This window comes from Thunnus thynnus, chromosome 8, assembly GCF_963924715.1.
Source record: "Thunnus thynnus chromosome 8, fThuThy2.1, whole genome shotgun sequence".
NCBI classification, from domain to species: Eukaryota; Metazoa; Chordata; class Actinopteri; order Scombriformes; family Scombridae; genus Thunnus; species Thunnus thynnus.
In genome coordinates, this window is record NC_089524.1 from 17,821,070 (window position 1) to 17,832,435 (window position 11,366).

At 38.1% G+C, this 11,366-nt stretch overlaps 3 protein-coding genes across 3 annotated transcripts; 2 read left to right on the forward strand and 1 right to left on the reverse strand.

Annotated features, from left to right (window-relative positions):
* The first annotated feature begins 130 nt into the window (after window positions 1-130).
* LOC137188441 (deoxyribonuclease-2-alpha-like) lies at window positions 131-3,795 on the forward strand. The gene is made up of 7 exons (XM_067598108.1): window positions 131-333; window positions 1,753-1,850; window positions 1,938-2,100; window positions 2,192-2,276; window positions 2,377-2,535; window positions 2,628-2,819; window positions 3,104-3,795. Exons 1-7 carry the CDS (start codon window positions 316-318, stop codon window positions 3,478-3,480), a joined length of 1,092 nt encoding a protein of 363 aa, XP_067454209.1. The 5' UTR covers window positions 131-315; the 3' UTR covers window positions 3,481-3,795.
* Window positions 3,796-5,342: 1,547 nt separating this feature from the next.
* rpf1 (ribosome production factor 1 homolog) lies at window positions 5,343-9,716 on the forward strand. The gene is made up of 9 exons (XM_067596850.1): window positions 5,343-5,675; window positions 6,276-6,332; window positions 6,506-6,586; window positions 6,676-6,771; window positions 7,013-7,166; window positions 7,441-7,523; window positions 8,121-8,302; window positions 8,446-8,572; window positions 8,892-9,716. Exons 1-9 carry the CDS (start codon window positions 5,433-5,435, stop codon window positions 8,931-8,933), a joined length of 1,065 nt encoding a protein of 354 aa, XP_067452951.1. The 5' UTR covers window positions 5,343-5,432; the 3' UTR covers window positions 8,934-9,716.
* Window positions 9,710-11,344, reverse strand: LOC137187725 (guanine nucleotide-binding protein G(I)/G(S)/G(O) subunit gamma-5). The gene is made up of 3 exons (XM_067596851.1): window positions 11,139-11,344; window positions 10,801-10,952; window positions 9,710-10,022 (listed from the first exon to the last, which is right to left on the reverse strand). The coding sequence occupies exons 1-2, from the start codon at window positions 11,217-11,219 to the stop codon at window positions 10,827-10,829; spliced, it is 207 nt and encodes a 68-aa protein (XP_067452952.1). The 5' UTR covers window positions 11,220-11,344; the 3' UTR covers window positions 9,710-10,022; window positions 10,801-10,826.
* Window positions 11,345-11,366: the final 22 nt, after the last annotated feature.

The following is an 11,366-nucleotide window of genomic DNA, read 5'->3' on the forward strand; positions in this document are numbered from 1 at the left end:
ATTTACCATCAAGTGCAGTAACCCTTAAGTTATAGTAGAAACATACAGTTCAGAGAGTAACTCTTGTCTTATCAATATCATTAAAACAGATTAGCAAACTGGTTCATACTGTACGGTGAGCCAGGTTCATAACAGGCATATCAACATTCTGATGTCAGGCAGCTAATCAATGAATCATCTATGAGGACATTTCGAGTGAGGAACAAGGAAGCAGACGATATATGACAGAAGTGGGTGTCTGTTACGTTACATTTAACAGTGACATATGACAAAAGCAACTTTGCACAAGGGATGTACTGTGGACTGTGAAGAGATATGGAGATGGATAGATATGTAAGTAAAATGTTTACATGTCTAAAAATAATCTTAATAATAAGTGTTGACTGGCATGTTGGTTCAGGTTGTTTATGGCTTAATTTAAAGAGCAATGGCTGAAATTCACAGTATTCTGTATGAGAGTACTGCATGTATATGTACATTATAGTACACTCTACTTCTAGATATGTAGATTGTTACACAGCATGACAAATATTAAATGTAAATATATGATGAGCTTCATATGTTTTAGATGCAAAGGACTACAGAGCCATTTAATTCAAATGTTGACTGTTGCTTTGACTTCCTACTATTCTCTGGGAAACTGAGCTGGTTCAGTAGTGTTGCACTATTGGTGGATGCAATCTTTTAGGTCCAGGAAGTGGTTTCAAAGGAATGCAGAACTCTGACCGTCCTCTGATACCTCTTCTTTTTTTTCAACATCATTCCGCCACCATAAAAACTGAAAATCCTACAAGAGCCCTGAAATGTGCCATACTTAAAAGTTGAAAAATTTCAGTTCTAATTTTCCTTTTTTTAAAAAAAATGCATGTAGATGGGTGTCAAAAGAAAGGAAAAACTTGAATAAATAAGGAAAAAATGCAGATACAGTACTTCCATTCAGACACCAGGGGTCACTGAATGGTTTGATAAGTATGAAAATGGTGTGAATTATATAATGCTCTCCACCGCCATAATCAAAACACCAAATGAGGGAATACCTTTTGGAAGATAGAGTTCAAGACACTTGTACATAATGGGGATGCCATTATCACAATCCTCTGTTAGTTTAGGGGTTAAGCTGCCAACTATTAACCTCAACAGCTGGAGAGAATTTTGTTGCATCTCTCTCCGCCTCGTCACGGAGCAATGAAACTGTTCTGGCATTTCAACACTTAATGTTGTTTTTTCCTTTAACTGTACTAAATATGGTTCAGTTGTGTAATTTTCAGAATGTGTAAAAATTGTAAAGCTTGTTCTGTCAAATTGCTAAATTAAAATGACTTCAAATCTTGGAGCAAGTTCATTTTTGACCTTGGGAACAGCAGCTTGTCAAAATAATCTTAACTCAAGGTCCACTTACAAGCTATTTCTGGAGCTTTCAAACACACCTCACAGATTTTGTCAGCAAATGGAGTTTGCTGAGTTAACATGGAATTGGTTTAGGTGTCCCTTATTGTGTGTGTGTGTGTGTGTGTGTGTGTGTGTGTGTGTGTGTGTGTGTGTGTGTGTGTGTGTGTGTGTGTGTGTGTGTGTGTGTTTATAAATTTTTATGATAAGATTCTTTACTTGTCTTGTCTATTCACATAAAAATGTAATATATATTATACCAGACCATCAACTGGTGTTTAATATGCAATTAAAACACAGGACTGGAATGACTCCTGTCAATGTTTTTCTATTATAATGTGATATTATCATTTTTTATTGTTTCAGAGAACAATTATGAGATTCCTCCTAATTGTTGGGGTCCTTTTTCATGGGTGTGAGTCAGACGTGAAATGCAGAAATGACAACGGAGACGAGGTGGACTGGTTGGTGGAAATTTTGAGTTGTGGCAATTTATACTATTAAGTTTCAGCTCAATACATAATAGCATACATTTATCTCCATGTCATTAGGTATATTTTATACAAGTTGCCTCCTATGAATGATGATGGTTTGTCATATGCGTACATGGATGAGAGCACCAACGGATGGGTATTCAGCAGAGAGAAAATCAACAGTAAATCTGGCACCCTGGCAAACACCCTGAAACCTCTTCTTGACTTCTATGACAGAAAGGTGACATATTAAAGGATGTGTGTGTGTCTCTTGCATGGCACAATGTTTAATTAGGACACTGATTCAGAGCTCCTTGTTGTGTTTTTTGTAGACAGAAGGTTTTGGATTCATGCTCTATAATGATCAACCTGCGAATTCTAAATATGCAGCCCCTTCATCATTTGGCCACAGCAAAGGTGAGCGCATCGATGTTCTAATTTATTGCTTTCAAAGTCAAGAACATCACAATGTAATAAGTTCTATTTCTGCTGTTTTCACTTTTTTTACTTCCCGAAGGGGTTGTGATGTTAGACAGACAAACTGGAGTTTGGCTTTCACACAGTACACCTAAATTTCCAACATATGGCAGCAGAGACTTCTGGCCAAACAGTGGAAACGTCAACGCTCAAACATTTATCTGTGTGACTTACTCCTATGATGAATTTAAAAAGATAGGTGAGTTAATGCCAATGATTAATGCATCATTTTTTTAAACGTATTTACAAAAGCAATGATGATACAATAAAAATGTCTTTCTAAATTCTCAGGATTGCAGCTTATGTACATTCATGCTTATTCATACGACTCTGACATCCCCACAACCTTTCACAATGACTTGCGATGTGTTGCTCAGCGAAGCTGCTACCCAAAGAAGGAACCCTGGTTTCATGTGACAACGCTGACTTCAATGGAAGGACGTAATTTCTCCACTTTTGCAAAATACAAACGTTTTGGGGATGGTAAGTGTTTAGGACATATATATATATATGGAGTGAAAACAAGGTTTTTACACAAATTTAATGTTAGGTTGATGATAAATCAGACTTTTTTTCAGCAGAGTAAGATTTGGAACATGAGTGTGATTGGCTGTCATGTTGTCTCTTGAAAACAAGAAAACATGCCCTGTATATGTCTGTCTTTTTGTTTTGTTTGCAGTTTTGTAATGTGTGTATGAAATGTTCCCAATGTACAGGCATCATTGTTAATAGTACTGTGTTCTGTTTTGTTTCCCATTCTTCTGTAGACCTTTATTCTGGCCTTATTGTAAACTACTTGGAGCAGGATCTGTATGTCAAGAGCTGGGGGAAGATGCGTCGCCCTCTGCCTTCCAACTGCAGCACCAGCATCCCTCATAGTGTGTACAATGTGACGGAAGTAAAGGTCCCTGGGAGGAAGCCCTTCAGTGATACTGTGGATCACTCCAAGTGGTGTGTGACCTCTGGTGGCGGCTGGGCCTGCATTGCTGACATGAACAGAGAAGAGAGTCAGATGGACAGAGGTGGAGGTGCAATATGCACTAATGACGTTGCAGTCGGGAAAGCTTTCGATGCAATGATCTCAAAGTATAAACAGTGTAAACGTGAACGTCCAAATTCTGATGCTCAACATAGAGAACTTTAAAGGCACACATCTCAGTTGAAATATAACAAAATGTGAAGCTACCAAAAACTAAAAGACAAGACTGGAACTTACTATTATGTCCAAAAACCGACTAATCTATTATATATCCAGACTTAAAATTGTTGCAGGTTTGACTTGATTTTTATAAATCGTGTTTTGTTGTATGTTATCTTCTGTTTCCTGTATGATGTGTTTTTTCTGTATGTATGATTTGTGTGTTTTTTGTTTTCAAAATCATGTCTTCAGGTGAAAAATGAAAACAAGTGATTATACTGAATCAATATTAAACTACAAATTCCATGTCTGTCTCTATTAATAAACAATTCACTTTCTGAGTCCGTTCAGTGTTTGAGAAAATGAGAGCAACAAGTTCCACTACCAGCATTATCAGAGGATAATAAATCAACATTAACTTCTTAAAACTGAAATGTTAACAAAAAGCAATGTTCATCTCTCTGGTACCCTATAAATATTTGCCCCACTATGTATCACAGATCAGATCAGTAGGCTGGAGTCCTGATAATATGCAGCGATTTTGTGTTTTTGAAATAAACTTCGCTCGCCATCTCAAGGATTAGACACATTTATATATCTATCAAAAGCTGCAGACTTGATACAAGCATACAGTTAGAACAATAACAATAACTACTGTGCAACAAAATTAAGTTGTCCCCTGCTTATTTATGGTGTCAGGCTCACAATCAATCAATCGTTTGCAGTATAGAGAGAGGGTTTTGAGAGAGTAACAAGGAAGCAGATGAAATGTGAGAGCTGTGGCTTTCAATTTCAACAGTGAAAGGTGACAAAAGCATCTTCTTGCAAAAAGGGATGTGCAGTTAGTTGACTGCGAAGATCTCACAGTAAGAACAGAAACACAGAGATGGTGAAGTTTGCAAGTAAAAAGTTTACAGGGTTAAAAATGATGCTAAAATAATGATAGTAGAATAAAAAGATATATTTTTGTTGTTTTAACTATTATGACATAAAATGCGTATATTGATATGCTATATTCTTGCTGTTTAAGCTATTTTCATTTAAATATATGATAAACAGGACAATATACAACTTGCAAATGATGACGGTTTGTTGTATCTGTGCATGGATAAGAGCGCCAACAGATGGGAACTCAGCGGTGTATGTGTTTTTCTTTTTGTTCAATTCACCCTCTCTCTCAGCTCAGTGTTAACAGTATTAGAGAAAATTAGATGAGAAGATGATGAATCAACTTTAACCACTTAAAATTTCTAGGCAAAAGTGATCATCTTAACCAAGTCAAACTGTGGTTTTCTTATAAATATTTGGCCCATGTACTATTAGCCATGAATCGGTTTAGTGTCTGACATTATTGATATTATCTGAATTACTTGTTAGCCTCTTTGCACTGGGTTACCGTGGTCATATAGGTTCTTGTCTTATATGTTTTCTTTCCACAAAAAAGTTAAATTACCTTCTCAAATGTTCTTACGTACATAAATAATTCTGTGAGGGTCCAACATTCAAGTGAAGAAATAAATAAGCAAACAAGTTTTTCACTGGTGCACTAAAAAGACTGTAATTTTGAAAGATATCTACTTGATTTGACTAATTAGGACGGCTGAAGCTTCATATTAGCTTACTTAGCTAAACTTTTAAATACATTTTGCATAGAAGGAGGACTTTGGATTTTAGACCCTATCACTTACATTGTAAGAGTATTATGAACAAGAGGAATGATTATGGCAAGAAAAACGTATTTCAATGTTCATTTGGGACCTGACCCTTGTTTCAAGACAAACTTTGAAAATTGTCCCGGATATCTGTTCCCTCTCTATCGCCTCCTCACCACTAGGTGTCACACATTCCCACCGACGACCCAAAATCAGTCACTTCCTTTATAACCCGGATGTGAGCACATGAGCAAAGAAGCAGCAGCACACGTGAAAATATCTGCCAAAACAGACGTCTGACACAAGATGGATATCAAAGAGGTCCCCGTGACCCAGACAGACAGCAAAGGTAAGAAAAAGAAGAACAAGAAGACAAAGAAGAAGACAGCAGAAGATGCAGAGAGCAGCGGTGTCGAGCAGAAAGAGGAGAAGATGGAGAAGAGCGAGTCAGCTGAAGCTGCCTTCCCCCCCACCTTCAGTGTGTCTGAAATCAAGAACAAACAGCGGAGACACCTCATGTTCATGAAACTGAAGCAGGAGAAAAGAAAGGTGATACACATTCACAATATGTAGAGATGACATTAGCAAGTAAACAATACTTTGTTTGTTACATCCAGATAAAACTCGTGCAGGTTTATACAGAAACCTGAAACAAATCCCATATTCATCAAGGATATAAAGTGCAGGTTTTGTTGAAATTGTTTTAAAAGTGTTGATTCAACTTTTTGGTCATTTTGGAGGCTGTTTTTTGGTGCTGTTGAATTGTATTGTATTGTGTAATACTGAGTGTTTTTCTATTACTCAGTCCACACTTATCAATGGTTGAAAGTAACTAAGTACGTTTTCTCAAAAATTGTACTTAAGTACAATGTTAAGGTAATTTTGTACTTGATTATTTCAATGTTATGCTACTTTTTATACTCTGCTACATTGCAGAGACAATTAATGTACTTCTTACTCCACTACACTTATCTGAAAACTATGGTTCCTTTACATATGATGGTTTTAAAAACAATACATATGATCAGCTTATAAAATACTGAGTAAGTGATTAAACAAAACAAAAAGAGATTTAACTCTCAGTACTACAGTAAATGTAAACTCTCTTGGAGTTGTGATGTTAATATTTTGTCTGTCTTCATATTTCAGCAAAAGATGCAGCTCAAGAAAAAGAAGAAAAAAGAAAGAGAAGCTTTAGGTGACAAGGTGAGGTTTTTTTCTTGGTATCTTGTCCCAAATGTTGCCATTAACAGTCAGACTCACATTTACTATGTGGGGTCATATGAATAGATTGTTTGTTTGTTTTTTTTACGTTTAAACAAGGTAACAGCATTTATGTTTGACATTCATGTTTTTATTTTATTCCGTTCCTAATGTAGGCTCCACCAAAAGAAGTCCCCAAGACGATAGAAAACCAGAGGGTGTACGACGAAACCATAGTCGACCCAGAAGATGAAGAGGTACGGCCGTTTTTGGCTGAGATCAGACTATCTCAGGTAATATCTGTGATGAATTTGTGTTCATCTGTGTGTTTTTCTGTCATTAACAGGTGGCTTTTGATGAGGGAACAGATGAATTTTCTGCTTACTTTAATGGACTGACAAACCCCAAAGTGCTCATCACGACATCAGACAGACCCAGAGGGGTGAGTGGCTGCTGCTCGACTATATGTGTCTTTATCACTTGACAGAATCTATCAGCTTAATAATGTTGGATATCAGCAAACATGCAGGAAATTACTTTAGATCTGTTTAAATTATAATGGTCCATTTGTTTTCTTTATTTCTGCCACACTTTGTCTTTTTACTTGATATGATGGTTTATGCATGAAAGCTTTTTTTTTTTTAGATTTAGAAAGAATTTATAGTTTTTGTCCTTTCTTGCAGAGGACGGTGAGGTTTTGCGAGCAGCTGGCCACAGTAATCCCAAACGCACACGTGTACTACAGAAGAGGTCTGGCCCTGAAGAGGGTCATTCCCCAGTGCGTCGCCAGGAACTTCACGTACCTCATGGTGATCAACGAGGACCGCAAAATACCCAGTATCCTCAAAGACACCTGTGTCAGGGGCGTGAAAGGATGATACATAGAGCTCATATGCTTCATATTATCCACAATTTATTCCATTGCTGTAATTTTGATCATGAATGAGAATTCTGCTTAAAACATGACATTTTGATACTTTTTACCAAACTTTAAGACTCACATTCTTTCAGAGACTCAGAGATAAAACCTCAGTGGATGAAAGATGAAGGTCCATGTTTTCCATTTGGACTGTACAGTGTAATATCAGCCTCCTTAACTGTGACTTTTAAGATGGTATGGTTCTCTGTCACCTACCCGACGGGCCGACTGCTCACTTCAAGATCAGCAGTGTTCGACTACGTAAGGAGCTAAAGGCAAGTAGATAAATCCAAACATTTTTCCCTGTTAATTTTTATCTGTCTTTGTAGTAAGGTGGAAATAAGTAATAACATAATAATAATAACAATAATGAGTTTATACGACATCTCTCTAAATCTGAGCTGATAAAGAGATAATGTAGGTCCATGCTGTACTTTGTGTGGTTTAGCTCAAAAAGTGGAAAGTGGGGAGACACGAATAGCTTCTGAAGAACTCCTAAGCTGTCTTAGTTCATGTTGTGATGTACTTCATGTATTCAACACATCTAGAAATAGATAATTCAGCATTTTTGTGTCAGCTTACGTGCTGGTACTTTTTTCTGACCACAAACAGCCGCACGCAGTGGCTGAGAAATCCAGCTTTCATAGTGAAGTTGCTGATTTGCACACTGTCATCACTCTAGATGTATTTATGATCAGCTGTGCTAAATGTTATAGCATTCTTGACAGTATTTCTCAAGTTGTCTTGCTCTGGAACCAAGTCTTGGATGAGCATAGCAACCAATCATTGCTTTTATTTATCAAACCACTATTTGCATCCCTCAGAGTAGCTGGATTTCCCGACATAATTTTATCATTTTTTTTTGTCTGTAGAGACGAGGTAAGGATCCAACTGAACACTCTCCAGAGGTGATCCTAAACAACTTCTCCACACGTCTGGGCCACAGCATCGGCCGGCTTTTAGCTGCCCTTTTTCCACAAGACCCTCAGTTTGTGGGCCGGCAGGTCGCCACCTTCCACAACCAGAGAGACTTCATCTTTTTCAGATTCCACAGGTGAGCATTTCTGCTGCAAAGTGTGACTGAACCTGGACATGATGCGAACTGATATAACCCTCCTTTTGCACACGTTTTTCAAGAAAGTTTATCTTGAATTTAGAAGTCCAAACAAACAATTTTTTTTTTTTGCATATCTAAAGGTACATCTTCAAGAATGAGAAGAAAGTTGGCATTCAGGAGCTGGGACCTCGCTTCACCCTCAAACTCCGCTCTCTACAGAAAGGCACCTTCGACTCAAAGTTCGGCGAGTACGAGTGGGTCCTGAAGGTGAGTCTGTCAGCACTGATGCTTCTCTTTGAGCTGGCAGAAGAGCTACGATGATGGAATTAATGGAGTTAATATCAGAACAATATAAAGACAGTTTTTCAGCATGTGGTAGTTTCCAATAAAACTCTCGTCATGCCACATGTGCAGTGGACACACTTTTGACATTTTCCTAAATTTGCCACGCTTTTCAGCCGTTCAAAAATGATTGCAGTTAACTTTAGCAACATGTTAAAAGTACTTGTTAAATGTGACTTGATATTGGTGTAATGTTTCAGACTTTTTTTTGTAAAATTTATAAATTGTCTTTTTGTGTTCCCAGCGCCATGAGATGGATGCCTGCAGACGGAAGTTCCAGCTCTGAATGCAGAACAACCGCCAGCTTTTGCGGTTGGACAAGGCAACCTCATCTGTTATCCAACATCTTCCAGCTGTTTGTGGCTTTACACAAATGGACTTCATAGTGGATGTTGCAGATTCTTTGTGGACGACTAGTGGCAACAGTTACACTTGTTCTCTCAGCACAATTACAAATTTGACAGAGACAACTGGATTTTTACTCAACTGTGTTGCTACATATTCACATTTTTCCTGAAAATGACTTTTATAAACCTGTATTTCCAGTACTTATCTAGCTCCACCCTTAATCTTTTGACATATTTTATGGGCACGTCAGGGCTGAAGGTTCAGCTGAGGATTGGAGCCTGTAGCCCACACTGGAGACTTTTCTATCAGCTGGGAGACACCAGAGATGGGACATAAAGGCACTCCACATGAATCCTGTGGACTTGAAAACGCTGACCTGCATGCTTGTGTGTAAATTGTATTGACAGATGTGCAGTTTCTATCAATTGTATCTCTATGGATGTAGCCCAAAATGGATCTGAAAATCAGATTGTGCTCTTCCTATTCATCATATTGAACATACAGTTACTAATATCGGTCTGTTGAGCATGCAGACACACACATCTGCTGCATCCTGACCTGTGTAAATGACAAAAGGAGCAGCAACAGTAGCTAAGTAAATGGTTCAAATTGTATCTACAGTGCAGCTGCTTTTGTATGACAGGATTTTCAAAAATGATTACGGATGAGTGTCTAAATGTGTATATTCTCATTTTAATAAAACATGGCTGCAAGTTTAAAATGTGGAAATAACATTTATTTATTCTCGCAATCAGGCATGAAAAATGTACAATTCAAAAAGGCACATGTGAGTGTGGGTGTGTGTGTGTGTGATATCGTTAGTTAATTCTACACAAGTCAGTTAAGACATTTTTAGTGCTACATCAGCACCTGGAAATGTGTCCTCATGACGTTTTACAGAGGTAAAAATAAAAAAAACAGTTAAGTTAGTTGTATGTCCCCATATTCCCTAACACTCCTGAGGCGATTCCAGTCCATGGTGCAGGTCCTGCAGCCCAGGTCCACAAGGCACTGCATTGTCCAAAACCTGTGGAAATGTTACATGCATTTGTTTTTGTGATTGCACAGCATTTTACAGTACATAAGTCATCTCAAAGTTACAACTTATAAAAAATAGAATCCAGTTGTACAGCAGAAAATTTAATCTGCCTGGCTCATTTTTTTCTCCAGGTTCCACAGATAATGTGGCTGCAAAACAGAAACAAGGATGTTGGAATACATCTTTAACCGTTTCTTTGCCGTTCCTCCCCCTCCCATGAAGATTTCTCATTTTAATTAGGAGTTAATTTGAAAGTTAAGTGACATGCCTAGAAAAAAAATAAAAATCTGGCCAAATATTGATGGGAAGATAAATGGAGCTGCTCCTGTTTCTGCCTCTTGACTCTGCCAGATTCATCAGTAGGTGTTATTTTAAAACTTCATGTCTTGCAGTCAAACATTGTTGAAACTGTCAATACTACTTTAAGTTCTAGTCAAGATCTAAACGTTTTCAAATGTATAATGAATTCTAGGGAAATGTGTATAAAGTGATACAGCCATAAACATGTTAGGTTAGATTGAGTATTTCACTATCAAACTAGAGGAAAGGGTTTTTGTAAATAGTAAAAGTGATTTAATGATACAAACGTTTTAGATGTTAAGTAGCAGTGTACACAGTGAATATGTGCGCAGTATGTTGACTTATTGATCAGTGTGATTGAAAACCAGTGTGGAAAAAGGGGGTCGAGGTTAAAAATGGTCGGAGTATGTAGTAGAATGAAATAAATAGAGCACATTTTGAGAATGATAACTTCTGTGGTACTCACAGAGGAAGGCGGTCAGTATGTCGGCGCTATAGGAAAGAGCAGACTTTCTGCGGTCTGAACGGGTTGTTGCTGGACGACATGCCGGTGAGCAGAGGGTCCTGCTGGGCGTTCTGGAGGCAGAACTGCTGCAGGTCCGCCGCGGCCTGCGACACCTGTGGAGAGACAACAGAGCCCAGGACAACCGTGACGTTAACGTACAGAAAACAGTGTATTTTCAGTGTAGAGCAGAACCCCTGGGTGACAGCTGTGTTATTAAGCTAAAAGAACGAAACCGGCGACAAATGCCCGAGAAACAACACACGCCCTGAAAGAGTAACCGTAACGATCCCAACCGTTACCTTAACTCTGTTTATGCCCGCTTCAAGGCGCAACTGTTGGACGATTTTCTTCATCGCTACGATGTTGGATGATCCCGACATTCTTGTGGTTTTGAGAGACTTTAGTCTTAATAGCGATGAGTATTAAACTTTTACAAATAATTAGCCAGCTAACTACTTCTTCCTTTACGCGGAGTTTCCGGTTTTATTTAAAGGAGTGTCCGCCATCGTTGCCTTCATGGGATGCCC

What these genes read in the sequence shown, in the direction of transcription:
- LOC137188441 (XM_067598108.1), top strand. An exon ending in TTGACTTCTATGACAGAAAG is followed by an intron (nt 2,101 to 2,191) that starts GTGACATATTAA and finishes TGTTTTTTGTAG; the next exon opens with ACAGAAGGTTTTGGATTCAT. An exon ending in ATACAAACGTTTTGGGGATG is followed by an intron (nt 2,820 to 3,103) that starts GTAAGTGTTTAG and finishes ATTCTTCTGTAG; the next exon opens with ACCTTTATTCTGGCCTTATT.
- rpf1 (XM_067596850.1), top strand. Translation starts at nt 5,433, where the DNA reads ATGGATATCAAAGAGGTCCCCGTGACCCAGACAGACAGCAAAGGTAAG. An exon ending in TCGACCCAGAAGATGAAGAG is followed by an intron (nt 6,587 to 6,675) that starts GTACGGCCGTTT and finishes TGTCATTAACAG; the next exon opens with GTGGCTTTTGATGAGGGAAC. An exon ending in CATCAGACAGACCCAGAGGG is followed by an intron (nt 6,772 to 7,012) that starts GTGAGTGGCTGC and finishes CCTTTCTTGCAG; the next exon opens with AGGACGGTGAGGTTTTGCGA.
- LOC137187725 (XM_067596851.1), bottom strand. Translation starts at nt 11,219, where the DNA reads ATGTCGGGATCATCCAACATCGTAGCGATGAAGAAAATCGTCCAACAG. An exon ending in CGGGCATAAACAGAGTTAAG is followed by an intron (nt 10,953 to 11,138) that starts GTAACGGTTGGG and finishes GTCTCTCCACAG; the next exon opens with GTGTCGCAGGCCGCGGCGGA.